Raw genomic sequence first — 19871 nt, 5'->3', positions numbered from 1 at the left:
CAAAAGTTTACCATGACCTGCTAAATGAAATTAAAGTGAAAGTTAGAATCCAAGAGAGTGATAAAACCGAGTATGATGCTAAAGGAACCGTAATAAGGAGTTTCAAGGCTCCCCCTTTATTTGGTAGTGGTGAGACCACATCTGGAGTACTGCATCCAGTATAGAAAGGATGGAGATGCACTGGAGAAGGTTCAACACAGGGCAACAAAAACAATTAGGGGGAGAGGCTGAGGCTATCCCCACACTACATGATAAAGTTGATTTTAAGGCAGTTTAGCTCAAATTTACAGTGTCACTGTCTTAACTGTAAATACCAGTAGGTCAATTTTAAGGAGCACTTAGGTCAATCCTATTACATATTTCACTTTTTTTTAAAACAACATACATAACTTAAAATGTTTGCTAGCAAAGACACATTTGCTTTCATCTTCTTTACTTCAGTTTCTGGGGTAGCCATGTTAGTATGTAGCTTCACAAAACTACAAGCAGTCCTGTAGTACCTTTGAGACTAACAAATTCCTTATGTCACGAACTTTTGTGAGTAAAACACACTTCAGAGATCTTTTAAGAACTCCGAAAAGTTAAACTGTAAGAAAAATAGTTTCCCCTGAACCTTTATTTTAATTTTCAGTCAGAAATTAAAAATCAATTTTGGTAAAATAAATGAAGTTCTATGTTTTGATTAGTGTAGAATACGCACAGGGCTAATGGCCAGAATTCCTGGATTCTATTTCTAGCTCTGTCACGCACTAAGGTGTGATCGACTCTTAAAATATAGGCTGACATATCTATGTCGCTCAAGGGCATGAAAAATCCACCACCACCACCACCTCCTTCTGAGTGCCTTAGCTAAGCCAACCAGAATTTGCCATAAACTGAGCACTTGGGTGGCTGCCCAAGAGAGATTCACATGCTGGAATGTTTCTATGGTGGTGCATATCAGCCTTGGTGCACATAAATTTTATTCTGCCCATGGATGGGGCGGAGGGGAAGAAAAACCAAAGGAAACATTAATACCAACCTAATCTCCACTGTAGATGTGATTTGGGAAGGTGGTTTTCACACAACAATGGAAAAACTCTTTCATCAGCAGAAGCTATGTCTTACTTTATGTGTTTATGTCACCATAGCTATAGTGCCACAGCTATGTCGTCTCCATAGCATCAGAGAGGTCGCCACGTTAGTCTGTATCTTCGAGAACAACAAGACCACCTGTGGCATCTTATAGACTGACAGATATTTTGGAGCATAAGCTTTCGTGGGCAAAAACCCGCTTCATCAGATGCATGAGTCACTCATGCATCTGATGAAGCGGGTTTTTGCCCACGAAAGCTTATGCTCCAAAATATCTGTCAGTCTATAAGATGTCACAGGACTTCTTGTTAGTCTCCATAGTATAGACATTGCATCAGTGAGAAGCCTTGAGCAAATGACTGTGTTTCTTTGCTTCAGTTTCCCACCCACAAATATGAGAAGTCGACAAAGGTAGTAACATCTTTAAAGAGATGTTCTGAATATTAATATTTGATCAATGTATTAAAGACGCAAAGCACTAAGTAAATGTTAAGCACTGTGCTTTTAATTCACATTTTGTGTAAATATTCTTTTCCCACTAGCTTTCGAGGAGTCTTAACACAATGAGCATTTTGGCTTTTTTTCCCGCAAACATTTATATGGCAGGATTTTTCCATTCAGCAATGGAAGATATTATAAAGTGAGAAACTTCTAATCTCACAAACCATGATGCAAAAGCAGAAATACAAATCTTACATCAAATTCTCCACTTTTCTTCTGAATAACTTGCACTCTGTTGAACAATAGATCAAATTTTCCTTCAACATCTCCACAGGCCAGTCTAGGGAAAGAAATAAGGACAGGATAACACTCATAATGAATCTGTATATCTTTACTTTTTGAATTGGTAATATTAAAAATTGTGACCCTGTCTTACAACCAAGGATTCACGCACACACTTTCTGTGTGAGACTGTGGAAAATCCTGCATAAAATATAACTACTGTTTAACTCAAACATACATTTTCCCAGAAAAAGAATTCTAGGCATCACCAGGCTGCCAATGGCCTGCAACCTCTGAGGAGGGGGGGAGAAAAATAAGCGCTGCCTAATGCACATCTCTCCATAACCGACTTTGATATACTATATATGACTTACTTGATTTAAATTCCTGCACTTCATATGAAGCACAGGTCATCTACGAGTCTCCTCCACTTCACTCGACCATGAAACGAAAAAGCAGTCACGCAGCACTTTAAACACTAACCACAGACTTCATTAGGTGATGAGCTTTCACGGGGCACACAGGGCTGGAGCGCAGTACCCAGCCCCAGAGCGGAGGAAGTGGGGCCCTTCCCCACTAAAGCTCCTCACCTGATAAAGTGCTGCCTGACCGTTTTTCTGTTTTGTGAAACTACAGGAAACCTTCGAGTTACCTGGGAATTGTGTTCTGGCAGCGCCAACACAACACAACACAACACAACACAACTTTTCGTGCGGCGAGGGAACCCGGCTGCCGCTCAGCTCCGGGCTCCCCTCGGCTCGCGGGGCACAGGGCCGAGCTCGGAGAGCGGCTGTCAGGTTTAAATCACGCAGCCGCCGGGCCTCCCGCGCCCCGGGAAACGCCCAGCGCGTTAGTTTCATCGAGACACAGAGCAGCGCGCGGCGGGCGAGGGAGCCCAGCCAGGCCCTGATCCAACACGTGCGCGGCCAAGGCCGACAACGGCCGCAGGACACGAGCGATCAGCGCCGCGGCTCCCCAACAGCCACGGGCCCGAGCGCCGCCCGGGCTGCGCCGCTCCCGCCCGCCCGCGCTGGGGCCGGCAGCCGCCACTCGTGCGAGGCGCGTCTCTCCTCGGGGCGGGATGAACCTGCGGCCCCGCACCCGGTATCCGGAAACCGCCCGGGGCGCCGCAGCCCGGAGTACAACAAGGCCCGAGCGAAGGCCCCGCCCAGCCCCGCCCCGCAGGACAAGCGGCGCTCGAGGGGCCGCCGCACCCGCGCCCCGCCCCGCCACTCACACTCTCAAAGGCTTCCCGGCCATTGCAACGGCCGCCGCGCGGGGCTCGCGACGCGCCCCCGGACCGGACCCGGACCCGGAACCGAGCGCGCCGGGTGCCTCACCCACACCCTTCCCCGTGCGCCTCACGCAAACCCGCCCGCCCGAGCAGCGACGGCGGCTCCGGGATGCACCCGACCGCCACCGCCCGCGCCCGGCGCCCTGAGACTCCCGCCAGCGCCGTCCTGCGCGCATGGGCCGGGCGCCTCCGCCGAGCGCTCCCGCGGTGGTCTCAGCCAGCCGGGCCGCGCATTCAGCCGCGGAGCACCCCGCGTGCTGCGCCCCGCTGCCGCTGCCGGGACCCCCACGCCCGCCCAGCGCCTTCCTCCGCCCAGCGCACCCGGCTCCCTCCAACGGACGGAGCTGCCGGCATCGCCCGGGGCCTCGCCCGGAGCCTCCTGCTCTCAGCCCCGTGCGAGGTCGGTCAGCGGCGGGGAAGCCCCTTGCACTTGCTCGCAGAACTCAGGGCACGGGGCCGGAAGCTCCTTGGTGCGCTCTGCGGTGTGCGCAGCTCGGACCGGACCCGCGCAGGCCAACCGCCAAGAACAGGCTTTCGTCTGCAAAGCACAGAAACCAGCCCCGCTCCTCTGCCTGCCGTCTGCGCACTGCTCCGGCTCAGCCTCTGCTGAGACCCTGCTGGGGGCAGGGTGCACATCCTGGCAGGAGCTGGGGAGTCCTTCACAACCGGTAGTTCCCAGGGCTGGGGCTGAAATGCACTCGGGCTACACTCCCCCTGGAGGGTGCACACCCACACCTCACCAAAACCCTTCCTGCGGGAATCCCCCTAGGCCTCACAGAATCACAGGGCTGGAAGGGACCTCAGGAGGTCATCTAGTCCAGCCCCTGCTTCAAGCAGGATCAACCCCCACTAAGTCATCCCAGCCAGGCCCTTGTCCAGCCGGGACTTAAAAACCTCAAGGGACGGAGAATCCACCACCTCTCTAGGCAACGCATTCCAATGCTTCACCACCCGCCTGGTGAAGTAGTTTTTCCTAATATATAACCTAGACCTCTCCCTCTTCAACTTCAGACCATTGCTCCTTGTTCTGCCATCTGACACCACTGAGAACAGTTTCTCACCCTCCTCTTTAGAGCCCCCCTTCAGGAAGTTGAAGGCTGCTATTAAATCATGCCTCAGTCTTCTCTTCTGTAAACTAAACAAGCCCAAATCCCTCAGCCTATCCTCATAGGTCTTGTGCTCCAGCTCCTTAATCATTTTGGTTGCCCTTCACTGAACCTGCTCTAGCAAATCCACATCCTTTTTATACTGGGGGGCCCAAAACGGGACACAATATTCCAGATGTGGCCTCACCAGTGCCAAATAAAGAGGAATAACTACTTCTCTAGATCTGCTCGAAAGGCTCCTCCTAATGCACCCCAGGATGCCATTAGCTTTCTTGGCTTCAAGGGCACACTGTTTACTCATCTCCAGCCTTTCATCCACCAAAACGCCGAGGTCCCTTTCCATCGTACTGCTGCTGCTGAGCCAGTCGGTCCCCAGCTTGTAACAATGCTTGGGATTCTTCCGGCCCAGGTGCAGGACTCTACACTTCTCCTTATTGAACCACCTCAGATTTCTATTGGCCCAATCCTCCAATTTATCCAGGTCCCTCTGGATTCTCTCTCTACCCTCCAACATGTGTACCTCTCCCCCTAGTTTTGTGTCATCCGCAAACTTGCTGAGGGTGCAACCCAGTCCCTCATCCAGGTCATTAATAAAGATGTTGAACAACACCAGCCCCAGAACCGAGCCTTGCAGCACTCCGCTTGAAACAGACCACCATCCAGATATTGAGCCATTGACCACTACCCGTTAGGCCCGACCATCAAGCCAGCTTTCTATCCATCTTATAGTCCAAGGATCCAATCCATATTTCCTTAATTTATGGACAAGAATGTTGTGGGAGACTGTATCAAAAACCTTGCTGAAGTCAAGGTATATTACATCCCCTGACTTCCCCATGTCCACAGAGCTTGTTACCTCGTCATGGAAGCTAATCAGATTGGTCAGGCAGGACTTGCCCCTGGTGAATCCATGTTGGCTACTTTTGATCACTTTCCCCTCTTCCAAGTGCTTCAAAATGGATTCCTTGAGGATTCCCTCCATTATTTTCCCAGGGATTGAGGTAAGGCTGATGGGCCTATAGCTCCCTGGATTGTCCTTCTTTCCTTTTTTAAAGATGGGCACTACGTTTGCCTTCTTCCAGTCATCCGGTATCTCCCCTGATCTCCAAGAGTCTTCAAGGATAATGGCCAAAGGTTCAGCAATGACCTCTGCCAGTTCCCTCAGTACCCTGGGGTGCATTAAATCCAGACCCCATGAACTTGTGCACATCTAGTTTTTCTAGATAGCTCAGAACTTGTTCCTTCCCCACAGATGGCTGCACTCCACCTTCCCATACTGCATTGTCTTGGACCGTCATGGGGAAGTTGACTTTGTCCGTGAAGACTGAGGCAAAAAAAGCATTGAGTACTTCAGCTTTTCCTGCATCATCTGTCACTAGGTTACCCCCCTCATCCAGTAATGGCCCCACACCTTCTCTGATAACCGGTTTATTGTTCACATGTCTGTAGGAACCCTTCTTATTACTCTTCACTTCCCTTGCCAGCTGCAGTTCCAATTGTGCTTTTGCTTTCCTGGTTACTGCCCGGCATTCTCCAGCCGTATGTTCATACTCCTCCATGAAGACAAGGACATGCAAGATGCAAGAAAATTCATGCAAGATCTTTCATGATCTCAAACTAAAAAAGGAATCGTATAAGAAATGGAAACTAGGACAAAATACAAAGGACGAATATAGGCAAACAACACGAGCGTGCAGGAGCAAGATTAGAAAGGCTAAGACACAAAATGAGCTCAAACTAGCTACAAGCGTAAAGGGAAACAAGAAGGCTTTTTACAAATGCATTGGCAACAAGAGGAAGACCAAGGAGACGGTAGGGCCATTGGTCAGTGACGAGGGAGAAACAGTAACGGGGAACTTGGAAATGGCAGAGAAGTTGAATGATTTCTTTGTTTCAGTCTTAACTGAGAAATCTGAAAGAATGCCTGACATAGAGAATGCTAGTGAAAAGGCGGTAGGTTTAGAAGTTGAAATAAGAAAAGAACAAATTAAAATTTACTTAGAAAAATTAGATGTCTGCAAATCACCAGGGCCTGATGAAATGCATCCTAGAATCCGCAAGGAGCTGATAGAAGAGGTAGCTGAGCCTTTAGCAATCATTTTTGGAAAATCGTGGGAGATGGGAGAGATTCCAGAAGACTGGAAAAGGGCAAATATAGTACACATTTATAAAAAGGGGAACAAGAATAACCCGGGAAACTACAGGCCAGTCAGCTTAACTTCTGTGCCAGGAAAGATAATGGAGCAGGTCATTAAAGAAATCATCTGCAGGCAATTGGAAGGTGGTAAGGTGATAGGGAACAGCCAGCATGGTTTTGTTAAAAACAGATCATGTCAAACCAATCTAATAGCTTTCTTTGATAGAATAACGAGCCTTGTGGATAAGGGAGAAGCGGTAGATGTGGTATACCTAGACTTTAGTAAAGCATTTGACACGGTCTCGCATAATATACTTATCAATAAACTACGCAAATACAACTTAGATGGGGCTACTATAAGGTGGGTGAACAACTGGCTGGATAACCGTACCCAGAGAGTAGTTATTAATGGTTTTCAATCCTGCTGGAAAAGTATAACTAGTGGGGTTCCGCAGGGGTCTGTTTTAGGAGTGGTTCTGTTCAATATCTTCATTAACGATTTAGATATTGACATAGAAAGTACACTTATTAAGTTTGCAGATGATACCAAGCTGGGAGGGGTTGCAAGTTCTTTGGAGGATAGGGTCATAATTCAAAAGGATCTGGATAAACTGGAGAAATGGGCTGAGGTAAACAGGATGAAGTTTAATAAGGACAAATGCAAAGTGCTCCACTTAGGAAGGAACAATCAGTGTCACACATACAGAATGGGAAAGGACGGCCTAGGAATGAGTACAGCAGAAAGGGACCTAGGGGTTATAGTGGACCACAAGCTAAATATGAGTCAACAGTGTGATGCTGTTGCAAAAAAAGCAAACATGATTCTGGGATACATTAACAGGTGTGTTGTGAACAAGACACCAGAAGTCATTCTCCTGCTCTGCTCTGCGCTGGTTAGGCCTCAGCTGGAGTATTAACGAAGGGTCCTGTGGCACCTTATAGACTAACAGAAAAGTTTAGAGCATGAGCTTTCGTGAGTTAACACTAACACGGCTACCCCTCTGATAGCTGGAGTATTGTGTCCAGTTCTGAGCACCGCAGTTCAGGAAGGATGTGGAGAAATTGGAGAGGGTCCAGAGGAGAGCAACGAGAATGATCAAAGGTCTAGAGAACATGACCTATGAAGAAAGGCTGAAAGAATTGGGCTTGTTTAGTTTGGAAAAGAGAAGATTGAGGGGGGACATGATAGCGGTTTTCAGGTATCTAAAAGGGTGTCATAAGGCAGAGGGAGGGAACTTGTTCTTCCTTGCCTCTGAGGATAGAACAAGAGGCAATGGACTTAAATTGCAGCAGGGGAGGTTCAGGTTGGACATTAGGAAAAGTTCCTAACTGTCAGGGTGATCAAACACTGCAACGAATTGCCAAGGGAGGTGGTAGAATCTCCATCAGTGGAGATATTTAAGAAGGGGTTAGAAAGGTGGCTTTCAGGGATGGTCTAGAAAGTGCTTGGTCCTGCCAGTGGGGTAGGGGGCAGTACTCGATGGCCTCTCGAGGTCCCTTCCAGTTCTACTCTTCTATGATTCTAAGACAGGCAAAGAAAGCATTAAGTACTTCAGCTTTCCCTACATCATCTGTCACTGGGTTATCACCCTCATCTTGGGTGACTTCAATGCAAGAGTTGGAGCTGATTGGGCCTCATGGCCTTCCTGCTTAGGACACTTCGGTGTGGGAAAAATGAATGAAAATGGACAGTGTCTCCTTGAACTGTGCACGTACCACAATCTGTGCACCACAAACACATTCTTCCGAACGAAGCCACAGCACAGAGTGTCGTGGAGACACCCACACTCGAAGCACTGGCATCAACTAGACGTGGTCATCACTAGGTGTAACAACCTCAAAAACGTCCTTCTGACACGCAGCTATCATAGTGCTGACTGCGATACAGATCACTCGCTAGTTTGCTCCAAGCTCAAGCTGAGACCCAAGAAGCTGTACCGCTCTAAACCTGCTGGAAGGCCCCGCATTGACGCCAGAAAGACGGCAAACTCGGAGAAAGCTGAAAAGTTCAGAGAGACCCTCCAGGAAAATCTGCACAGCGGCCATGGGAGCATCAATATGACATCCAAATGGCAACATCTGAGGGATACAGTTTACAACATGGCCTTGTCGGTGTTTGGAAGAAGAGCTAGAAACCCTGACAGAAAACCCGGAGTGGAGTCCGAAGGCGGTTCAGTGTCAACTTCTGGCACTGTCCCGGCAACTCCTGCAGCTGAGCTGGTACCAGACGTGGAGGTTATCCTCTCCTTTGGACTATATCAGTAAAGCCGAGAGGGGGACACTGGTGTCTGGGCAGCCCAGAGTCTCCATAACAAATGCCCAGGCTCGCGCCCGGAGAGGTACTCCGGCATCGCTGAACAGCGTTGCATCAACACGGGAGGCAACAGTTACCGGTTATAAGCTCTTGCTCGACTGGCGTAGAGAACGAGCGCCAGGGGTTGCCTTCGACAGTGGGAGGGATCCTCGCATCTCACTGGACAGTAACCGCCCGCCTCAAGCTGGGCAGCCCCGAGCCAATAGGGTACTGTCCCGCCACAGTTTACCTGCCTCGCTGGGTGCGTGAGGCTTGAGGTTCCTGAACCTGACAAGTGACTGAAATTTGGGCACCAGGCAAACCAATAAGAAAATCAACGAGAAATGAGAAACATCAACAATTCAAGCTTGCTTGCTGTGCAGACCATGCTGACCGGCTTGACTGAAGATCTTCAGGCCATCAGTGACACCCACAAGACCGCTGTCATCAACGAGGAACTGAAGAGGCTCCAAGTTGATATCGCTGCACTGCAAGAGACGCGACTTGCAGATTCGGGATCTCTAAAGGAAAAGGACTACACCTTTTTCTGGCAGGGTAAAGCCCAAGAAGAACCCAGAGAGCATAGTGTTGGCTTCGCTGTCAGAAACACCCTTCTACAAATGGTTGATTTAGTCATGGGCGGATCAGAAAGACTTCTTCAGATCACGCTTCAAACGTGCGCCGGTCCTGTCCACCTGATCAGCGCTTATGCTCCAACCCTGTATGCCACACCAGAAGTAAAAGACAAGTTCTATGACGTGCTTAGTGCTGCTGTAGCGCAAATACCTGCTCGTGAACAACTGGTTAGGTGGACCCCATCTCTTTTCAATAATCTTTGTACCCGGAACAGGATCCCACGATCGAAGAATCCAAAGCCCTCTCTCCGACACCACCTGCCTAACCCTGCGTTTACTTCCTCAGTTCGACGGTCCCTACCCAGCCCTTTCCCTTCGACAGGCAGGATGGACAAGAACACCACTTGCGCTCCAAATTCTTTGATCCTTCTTCCCAGCGCCACATAATCTGCAGTAACCCGCTCAAGGTCATTCTTGGCCGTATCGTTAGTTCCCACATGCAGAAGTAGGAAGGGGTGACACCCATCCTGCTCTTGGAAAAAAGTACGGCAAGGGTCATCAATGTGGTATTTCTGAGTTCTCTTACCTTTTTTTCAGTCCTTACACCCGAGGATGTGACCTCACACTTCATGCATGTTCAGGATGACACCTCAAAGGAATGTCACCAATATCTCTGTACTCCATAAATTCCTAGGATGCCAGTGTCTGATTTACTATTGGGAAGGTGAGATTAAGGTGACATAAAAGGGATTATAATACCCCTTGGCATTATAAGAGGCTCCTCCAAGGGTTTCTAAGAGTCTCGCCTCACTTTCATTTATCTTCTTTGGTACACACTCTCTATTTCTAACCTCAGCCTCCTTGTTCTACTGTCATACTATCTCCCCTCGCAGTCCATGGAGCAGAACAAGACTTGACTCCTAGGATCCTTGGAGGGAGTGAATATTGTACTTTACTGAGCTATAATAACTGTAATGCAAACCATAAACCGTATGCTGTGCTAAAATAGTGAGAAGGTACATAGTCTGCAAGTCTATATTGGCTTTTTCTATTGCTCAATATCAGTCAGTTTGTACTTCTATATTAATTCAACTAGTTGTTTTAAATCAACCTGCTGTGAGAGAAAAATAAAGAAAAGTCTTGTTAAATTTACTCGTGTAATCATTGGGAATCCCGGGACTACCTTTAGTCCCGGAGCATTTATAGCTCTGTGGTTTTTAAAGTGACCAGGGTGTAGGCAAGGGCCTTTAATTTTCAAGGCAGATTGGCAAATCTAACTTATATTAATAACTCCTTCCAAATATCTTTAAATCCACTGTTACAGTGGCAACCTGGGCTGCAGTGATCATGAGATGATAGATTCAGGATCCCAGCAAAAGGGAGAAAGGTGAGCAGTAAAATACAGACCCTTGATTTCGGAAGAGCAGATTCTGACTCCCTCAGGTATATGATGGGCAGGTTCCACTGGGAAGCCAATATGAAGGAAAAAGGAGTTCAGGAGAACTGACAGTGTTTTAAAAAAGCCTTAGTGGAGGCACAGGAACAAATCATCCTGATGCACAGTAAGGCTGTGTCTACACTACAAAAATAACTTTGCAGTTGCTTACTACGAAGTACAGCTTTGAAGATGAGTGTCTACACACACCCTACTTCGAAGTTAAACTTTGAGGGCACTACTGCATTCCCAGGAGTGGAGAAAGGACTTCAAAGATGGGCTTCCTACTTCAGAGTTAACTTAGAAGTAAGGGAAAATATGTGTAGACTCTCTGCTGGCTACTTTGATGTAGTGCCTAACTTCAAAGTTAACTTTGAAGTTAGTTCATAGTGTAGAGGCCCCCCAGGAGAAGCAAATATGGTAGGCAACCAGCTTGACTTACCAGGGAAGCCCTTGATGAACTTAAACTAAAAAAGGAGGCATATAAGACGTGGAAACTTGGATGAATGACTAATAAGGAGTGTAAATATATTGCTCAAGAAGGCAGGGGAGCAATCAGGAAGGTGAAAGCGCAGTTAGAACTGCAGCTGGCAAGGGATGTGAAAGGCAACAAGAAGGGTTTCTGCAAGCACATTAACAATACGAGGGTGATGTGCGAACAGGACCTTGCAAACAGAAGGGAGTTTTGAGAGGGGTGCTCTCCAGGTGGAGGAGGAGCAGTTGACAGGGCCTTGGGGTAAGAGGCTGTCCAGAGTGTTTGTGTTTGGGGGTTAATCGTTATTGTGTTCTGGGCTTGTGTTTGTCTGTTTGTGTGTTTGCAGATCCATGTGCTGAGCTGTTCGTTTGTTTGAAAGAGCTTGTGCTGAGGCTGGCAGTTAGGGTTAGAAATCTAGAACCCCCTGCTCAGTGGTCAAGCCATACCCAGGGGTAGGGCTACCAATCAGGAAGGCCAGAGCTTATAAAGCCTGCTAGTAAGTCACCAGGAGAGCTTGCGAAAAGGGTTATCGCAAACAGGAGGTAGTCTTGAGAGGGGAGCTAACTCCTGTTGATATTCTCGAAGACTTTTATATTAAACTATATCCCTAAGTAGCACATTTAAATAACCCCACATACAATATAATTATCCATAGAAAATGCAGTCAGAAGCCCAGCAGCGGAGTGGGGGCTATCCTGTTATTGCATCCAATGTAGCATGCAAGGCCACCTGTCCATGGGGCAGGTAATCAATGTGTGCATTCAGTGCAAGGGGATCCTGGCCTCAGCAACCAACTGGGGGCTTTGGAGGCCAGGGTGGCTGAACTGCAGGAGCTGAGAGAGGCAGAGCAGTATGTTGAGGAGGCTTTTCAGCACATTGTAGAATTGCTCCCCTCCAGTCAGACAGCCCTTGTGCTGTTAATGAGGATGAAAGGCTTGGGGAAGGAGAGCAGTCAATGGAAGCAGAGGGACACCATCCCATAGTTGGGACCCTCCTTTCAGATGATGTTGTGGTGTCCTCTCAGACTGAGGAGGCCTCTCTGGGGGAGGGAACTCCAGTCAGTGGGAAAAGGCAGGTATCTGTAATGGGTGATTCAATCATTGGAAACATAGATAGCTGGATTTGTGATGACTGGGAAAGCCATATGGTGACTTGCCTGTCTGGTGCAAAGGTTATGGCTCTCTTGAGGTGTTTAGATAGACTTGTGTAGTGGTGGGGAGGAGCCGGTGTTCGTGGTACATATAGGCTACGTCTACACGTGAACCCTACATCGAAGTAGCCTATTTTGACGTGGTGACATCGAAATAGGCTATTTCGATGAATAACGTCTACACGTCCTCCAGGGCTGGCAACGTCGATGTTGAACATCGACGTTGCGCAGCACCACATCGAAATAGGCCCTGCGAGGGAATTTCTACACGCCAAAGTAGCACACATCGAAATAAGGGTGCCAGGCACAGCTGCAGACAGGGTCACAGGGCGGACTCAACAGCAAGTCGCTCCCTTAAAGGGCCCCTCCCAGACACACTTTCACTAAACAGCGCAAGATACACAGAGCCGACAACTAGTTGCAGACCCTGTGCATGCAGCATGGATCCCCAGCTGCAGCAGCAGCAGCAGCAGCTAGAAGCCCTGGCCTACGGGCTGCTGCACACGGTGACCATAGAGCCCCGCAAGGGCTGGAGAGAGAGCATCTCTCAACCCCGCAGCTGATGGCCGCCATGGAGGACCCTGCTATTTCGATGTTGCGGGACGCGGATCGTCTACACGTTCCCTACTTCGACATTGAACGTCGAAGTAGGGCGCTATTCCCATCCCCTCATGGGGTTAGCGACTTCGACATCTCGCTGCCTAACGTCGATTTCAAATTTGAAATAGCGCCCAACACGTATAGCCGTGACGGGCGCTATTTCGAAGTTGGTGCCGCTACTTCGAAATAGCGTGCATGTGTAGACATGGCTATAGTTACCAGTGACATAGGGAAAGGTAGGAGAGATGTCCTGGAGGCTAAATTTAGGTTGCTAGGAAAGAGATTGAAATCCAGGACCTCTATGGTGGCATTCTCAGAAAAGCTTCCAGTTCTACACACAGGACCAGGTAGGTGGGCAGAAATTAAGAGTCTCAATGCATGGATGAGACGATGGTGTAGAGAGGAGGGGTTTAGATTTATTAGAAAGCGGGGAAAATTTTGTGATGGGGGAGCCTGTACAGGAAGGATGAACTTCACCTAAACCAAAGTGGAACCAGACTGCTGGCACTTACCGTTAAAAAGGTTCTAGTGCAGTTTTTAAGCGAAGAAGTTGGGGGAAAGCCGATTGGTGCAGAGAAGTATGTGGATTGAACAGAAACTTCTCTTCGAGGAGAGTCCATTGATAGAAATGTTCTAGGTTTTAGTCAGGAAGAGAGGGTGGAAGAGGATAAAGTATGGGCTAGATCAGAAAGGGAACAATCTCATGAAAAAGTCAGGACTCTTATTTGTCAGTAGAAAAATAATCAGTGCTAAGCTTTTAAAGTGCTTATGCACAAATGCTAGAAGTCTAAATAGTAAGACGGGTGAACTAGAGTGCCCTGTATTAGAGAAGAACATGGATATAGTAGGCATCACAGAAACTTGGTTGAATAAGGACAATCAATGGGACACAATTATACCAGGGTATAAAGATATATTGGAAGGACAGAACAGATCATGCAGGTGGGGGAGTGGCACTATATGTGAAAAAAAATGTGGATTAAATGAAGTAAAAATCTTAAATGAATCAAAAACGTCCATAGAATCTCTATGGATAGAAATTCCGTACACTAATAAGAATCTAGTAGTAGGGATATACTATTGATCACCTGACCAGGATAGTGGTAGTCATTATGAAATGCAAAGGGAGACTAGGGAGGCAATCAAAATAAAAAACTCGATACTAGTGGGGGATTTCAATTATCCCCATATTGACTTGGTACATGTCACCTCAGGACGAGATGTGGAGATAAAATTTCTTGATATCTGGAAAGATTGCTTCTTGGAGCAGCTAGTACAGGAACCCACAAGGGGAGAGGCAATTCTTGATTTAGTTCTGAGTAGAGTGCAGGATCTGGTCCAAGAGGTAACCTTAACAGGACCACTTGGAAATAGTGACCATAATATAACAACATTTAACATTTCTGTGCTGAGAAGAACATCTCAGCAGTCCAAAAGTTGGCATTTAATTTCAGAAAGGAGAACTATGCAAAAATGAGGTTAATTCAAAGGAAATTACAAAGGTACAGTGATTGAAGTAAAATCCAGGCAAACTGCATGGAAACTTTTCAAAGACACCATAATAGAGGCTCAATTCAGATGTATACACCAAATTAAAAAACATAGTAAAGACCCTACAAAGAGCCACTGGGGCTTAACAACCATGTGAAAGAAGCAGTGAGAGATAAAAAGGCATCTTTTAAAAAGTGGAAATCAAATCACCAGCTTTACAGAGGAAAACAGACGCATAAACACTGCCAAATTAAATGTAAAAATGCAAAAAGAAAAGCCAAAACGTAGTTTGAAGACCAGCTAGCCAAAAACTCAAAAAACCAATATGAAAATGTTTTGAAGTATATCACAAGCAGAAAGCCTGCTAAACGACCAGTGGGTCCCTTAGATAATCAAGATACAAAAGGGGCACTCAAAGGAAACAAAGTCATTGCAGAGAAACTCAATGAATTCTTTGCTTTGGTCTTCATGACTGAGGATGTTAGCGAGATTCCCAAACCTGAGCCATCCTTTGTGGGTGACAAATCTGAAGAATTGTCCAAGATTGGGATATCATTAGAGGAGGTTTTGGAAATGATAGACAAACTTAACAGTAACAAGTCACTGGGACCAGGTGGCATTCACCAAGAGTTCTGAAAGAACTCAAATGTGAAATTGCAGAACTGTTAAACTGTGGCTTGTAACCTATCCTTTAAATCAGCTTCTGTACCCAGTTACTGGAAGATAGCTAGTATAACGCCAATATTTGAAAAGGGCTGTAGAGGTGATTCCGAAAATTACAGACTAATAAGTCAAACATTGGTACTGGACAAATTAGAATCATAGAATCATAGGGCTGGAAGGGACCTTAGGTGGTCATCTAGTCTAGCCCCCTGCTTCAAGCAGGATCAACCCCTGCTAAGTCATCCCAGCCAGGACCTTGTCCAGCCGAGACTTAAAAACCTCGAGGGATGGAGAATCCACCACCTCTCTAGGCAACGTATTCCAGTGCTTCACCACCCGCCTGCTGAAGTAGTTTTTCCTAATATCTAATCTACACCTCTCCCTCTTCAATTTCAGGCCATTGCTCCTTGTTCTGCCATCTGACACCACTGAGAACAGTTTCTCACCCTCCTCTTTAGAGCCCCCCTTCAGGAAGTTGAAGGCTGCTATTAAATCACCTCTAAGTCTTCTCTTCCGTAAACTAAACAAGCCCAAATCCCTCAGCCTATCCTCATAGGTCTTGTGCTCCAGCTCCCTAATCATTTTTGTTGCCCTTCGCTGAACCTGCTCCAGCAAATCCACATCCTTTTTATACTGGGGGCCCCAAAATTGGACACAATATTCAAGATGTGGCCTCACCGGTGCCGAATAAAGGGGAATAACTACTTCTCTAGATCTGCTCGAAATGCTCCTCCTAATGTACCCCAGTATGCTGTTAGCCTTCTTGGCTACAAGGGCACAATGTTTACTCATATCCAGCCTTTCATCCACCATAACCCCTAAGTCCCTTTCCATCATACTGCTGCTGAGCCAGTCTGTTCCCACCCTATAGCAATGCTTGGGATTCTTCCACCCCAGGTGCAGGATTCTACACTTCTCCTTGTTGAACCTCATCAGATTTCTTTTGTCCCAGTTCTCCAATTTATCCAGGTCACTCTGGATTCTCTCTCTACACTCCAATGTATCTACCTCTCCCCTTAGTTTTGTGTCGTCCACAAACTTGCTGAGGTTGCAATCCAGTCCCTCATCTAGGTCATTAATAAAGATGTTGAATAACACCAGCCCCGGAACCAAGCCTTGCGACACTCCTCTTGAAACTGACTGCCATCCAGATATTGAGCCCTTGACCACTACCCATTGGGCCTGACCATCAAGCCAGCTTTATATCCATCTTATAGTCCAAGGATCCAATCCATATTTCCTTAACTTATGGACAAGAATGTTGTGGGAGACCGTATCAACAGCCTTGCTGAAGTCAAGGTATATCACATCCACTGACTTCCCCACATCCACAGAGCTTGCTACCTCATCATAGAAGCTAATCAGATTGATCAAGCAGGACTTGCCCCTGGGGAATCCATGTTGGCTACTTTTGATCACTTTCCCCTCTTCCAAGTGCTTCAAAATGGATTCCTTGAGGATCCCCTCCCTTATTTTCCCAGGAATTGAGGTAGGCTGACTAGTCTATAGTTTCCTGAATTGTCTTTCTTTCCTTTTTTAAAGATGGGCACTTCGTTTGCCTTCTTCCAGTCATCTGGTATGTCCCCCGATCTCCAAGAGTCTTCAAGGATAATGGCCAAAGGTTCAGCAATGACCTCTGCCAATTTCCTCAGTACCCTTGGGTGCATTAAATCCAGACCCATGGACTTGTGCACATCTAGTTTTTCTAGATAGCTCAGAACTTGTTCCTTCCCCACAGATGGCTGCACTCCACCTTCCCATACTGCATTGTCTAGGACCACCATGTGGAAATTAACTTTGTCCGTGAAGACTGAGGCAAAAAAAGTACTGAGTACTTCAGCTTTTCCTACATCATCTGTCACTAGGTTACCTCCCTCACCCAGTAACGGCCCCACATCTTCTCCAATAACTCATTTATTGTTCACATGCCTGTAGAAACCCTTCTTGTTACTCTTCACATCCCTTGCCAGCTGTAGTTCCAATTGTGCTTTCGCTTTCCTGATTACTGCCCGGCATTCTCCAGCTGTATGTTTATCCTCCTCCCTAGTCAACTGTACACATTTCCATTTCTTGTATGCATCCTTTTTTGAATTTAAGCTAAGGATTTCCACATTAAGCCAAGCTGGTTGCCTACCATGTTTGCATTTCTTACTATGCCCCAGGATGTTTTGTTCCTGTGCCTTCAGTAAGACTTCTTTAAAATACTGCCAGTTCTCTTGAACTCTTTTCTCCTTCATCTTCATTTCCCAAGGGATCCTGCTCATCTGTTCTCTCAGGGATGAGAAGTCTGCTGTCCTGAAATCAAGAGTGTGTATGTTACTGCTCACCTTTCTTCCTTTTGTCCAGATCCTGAGATCTACAATCTCATAGTCACTGCAGCCCAAGTTTCCTCCCACTTCTATTTCTTCTACTAGTTCTTCCCTGTTTGTGAGCAGCAGGTCAAGTTGCACATGGCCCCTGGTCGGTTCCTTCAGCGCTTGCACCAAAAAGTTATCCCTAACCTTCTACAAAAACTTCCTGGATTGTCTGTGGGCTGATGTATTGGTCTCCCAGCAAATGTCCAGATGATTAAAATCTCTCATGAGAACCAGGGCCTGTGATTGGAAGCTTCACTTGGCTGCCTGAAGAAATCCTCGTCTATCTCATCTCCCTGATCTGGCGATGTATAGCAGACACCAACTACAACATCACCTCTGTTACTTCCACCTCTAAGCTTAACCCAAAGACACTCGACAGGATTTTCTCCCTCCTCATGCTGGAGCTCTGAGCAATCACACTGCTCCCTCACACAGAGCGCAACTCCTCCTCCTTCTCTCCCGTCTGTCCTTCCTGAGCAGTTTATAACCTTCCATGACCGTGCTCCAGTTATGCGAATCGTCCCACCAAGTCTCCGTTATTCCAACCACCTCATACTTGTGTGACTGCGCCAGGGCCTCTGATTCTTCCTGTTTGTTCCCCAGGCTTCTGGCATTAGTGTACAAGCATCTTAGAGAAGGGGCCGATTGCCCCACTTTCTCCTCTTCACCCAGGAAACCAACTTGATTGTTCCCTCCTCCTTCCCCACTTACCTCAGGGCTTGTGTCACCTTCCCCTGATGAACCTAGTTTAAAGCCCTCCTCACTAGGTTTGCAAGCCTGCTTGCAAAGATGCTCTTTCCTCTCTTTGTGAGGTGGCTCCCATCTCTTCCCAGCAATCCCTGTTCACAAAAAAGAGTCCCATGGTCAAAGAAACCAAATCCTTCCCTGCTACTCCACCTACGCAACCACATGTTTACCTCTGTGATTTGATGATCCCTATGCAGACCCCTTCCTTCCACAGGGAGGATAGACAAGAACACCACTTGTGCACTCTATTCCTTGATCTTCCTTCCTAGGGTTACGTAATCCACCGTGATCTCATCAAAGTTGCTTTTAGCTGTATCATTGGTTCCTACATGGAGAAGTAGGAAGGGGTAATAGTCTGCAGGTTTAAGAATTTTTGGCAGGGCCTCTGTAATATTCCAGATTCTAGCTCCAGGCAAGCAGCAAACTTGCCAGGATTCTAGGTCCAGGCGGCAAATGGATGACTTCGTCCCTCTTTGGAGGGAGTCCCCGACCACCACCATTCCTCTTTTTCTCTTGGGGGTGGTGGTCATAGAACTCCCATCCCTAGGACTGCGCATTCCATGCCTTAGAAACCATCGGGACTCTTTCAGATACAATCCCTGTGAGGTATCAGCCCCGATTACCTCCACCGTATCGCCTGTGGAGAGACGCTAAAGGTGGTTACTTAACTCCACTGGAATTGGAGAGACCTGAACTGGTTTTCTCCTCCTGGAGGTAACATGCCTGCAGTTCTCCTGCTTGCTTTGAGCAGCCTGCTGTTCCTGCAGTATTATCTGTTGCCTTCTGTCCAGAAAGTCTTCACCCTCTCTGATGGACCTGAAGGTTGATATTTGTGCCTCAAGTCCTTCAACCTTCTCTTCTAAAATAGCTATCAGCTTGCACTTAGTACATAGAAAATCCTTTCTATTGCTCAGGAGGAAGACAAACATGGCACATGACATGCAGGTCACAACAACAGACCTCTCACCAGCCATGTCACTGTCCATTTTTTCCCTTTTCAGAGATCCCTTATTTGTTTCTAGCTGAAATTTCAAAAAATTAGTTGAAATCATAGTGAAGAATAAAATTGTCAGACACACAGAAGAACATAATATGTTGGGCAAAAGTCAGCATGGTTTCTGTAATGGGAAATCATGTCTTACTAACCTATTAGAGTTCTTAGAAGGGGTCAACAAATGTGGATAAGGAGCATACAGTAGATGTAGTGTACTTGGATTTCCAGAAAGCCTTTGACAAGTTCCCTCACCAAAGGCTCTTACATAAATTAAGTTGTCATGGGATAAGAGGGAAGATCCTTTCATGGATTGAGAACTGGTTAAAAGGCAGGAAACAGAAGATAGGAATAAATGGTAAATTTTCAGAATAGAGAAAGGTAACTAGTGGTGTTCCCCAAGGGTCAGTCCTAGGACCAATCCTATTCAACTTATTCACAAATGAGCTGGAGAAAGGGGTAAACTGTGATGTGACAAAGTTTGCAGATGACACTGAACTGCTCAAGATAGTTAATACCGAAGTAGACTGTGAAGAACTTCAAAAGGATCTCACAATACTGAATGATTGGGCAACAAAATGGCAAATAAAATTTAATGTGGATAAGTGTAAATTAATGTACATTGGAAAAAAAGCAACTATACATATAGTATGATGGGGGCTTATTTAGCTACAACTCATCAGGAAAGAGATCTTGCAGTTATTGTGGATAGTTCTCTGAAAACATCCATGCAGTGTGCAGCAGCAGTCAAAAAAGCAAA

General features: G+C 46.8%; 1 protein-coding gene across 3 annotated transcripts in view; it reads right to left on the bottom strand.

The window, feature by feature from the left end:
• CWF19L1 (CWF19 like cell cycle control factor 1) overlaps positions 1-3113 on the bottom strand; it is a 131108-nt gene extending 127995 nt beyond the window's left edge. For all 3 annotated transcript variants that reach the window (XM_075013480.1, XM_075013482.1, XM_075013481.1), the window contains exons 1-2: positions 3035-3113; positions 1771-1855 (exon numbers count right to left, since the gene is read on the bottom strand). In XM_075013480.1, the coding sequence (XP_074869581.1) occupies positions 1771-1855; positions 3035-3057 (108 nt within the window). In that variant the 5' untranslated portion in view covers positions 3058-3113. The remainder of the gene's footprint in view (positions 1-1770; positions 1856-3034) is intronic.
• Positions 3114-19871: the final 16758 nt, after the last annotated feature.

This window comes from Carettochelys insculpta, chromosome 19 (genome assembly GCF_033958435.1).
Source record: "Carettochelys insculpta isolate YL-2023 chromosome 19, ASM3395843v1, whole genome shotgun sequence".
In the NCBI taxonomy this organism is placed as follows: domain Eukaryota; kingdom Metazoa; phylum Chordata; order Testudines; family Carettochelyidae; genus Carettochelys; species Carettochelys insculpta.
Note: the sequence above shows the minus strand (reverse complement) of the source record. Positions and strands in the feature narration are given on the sequence as shown.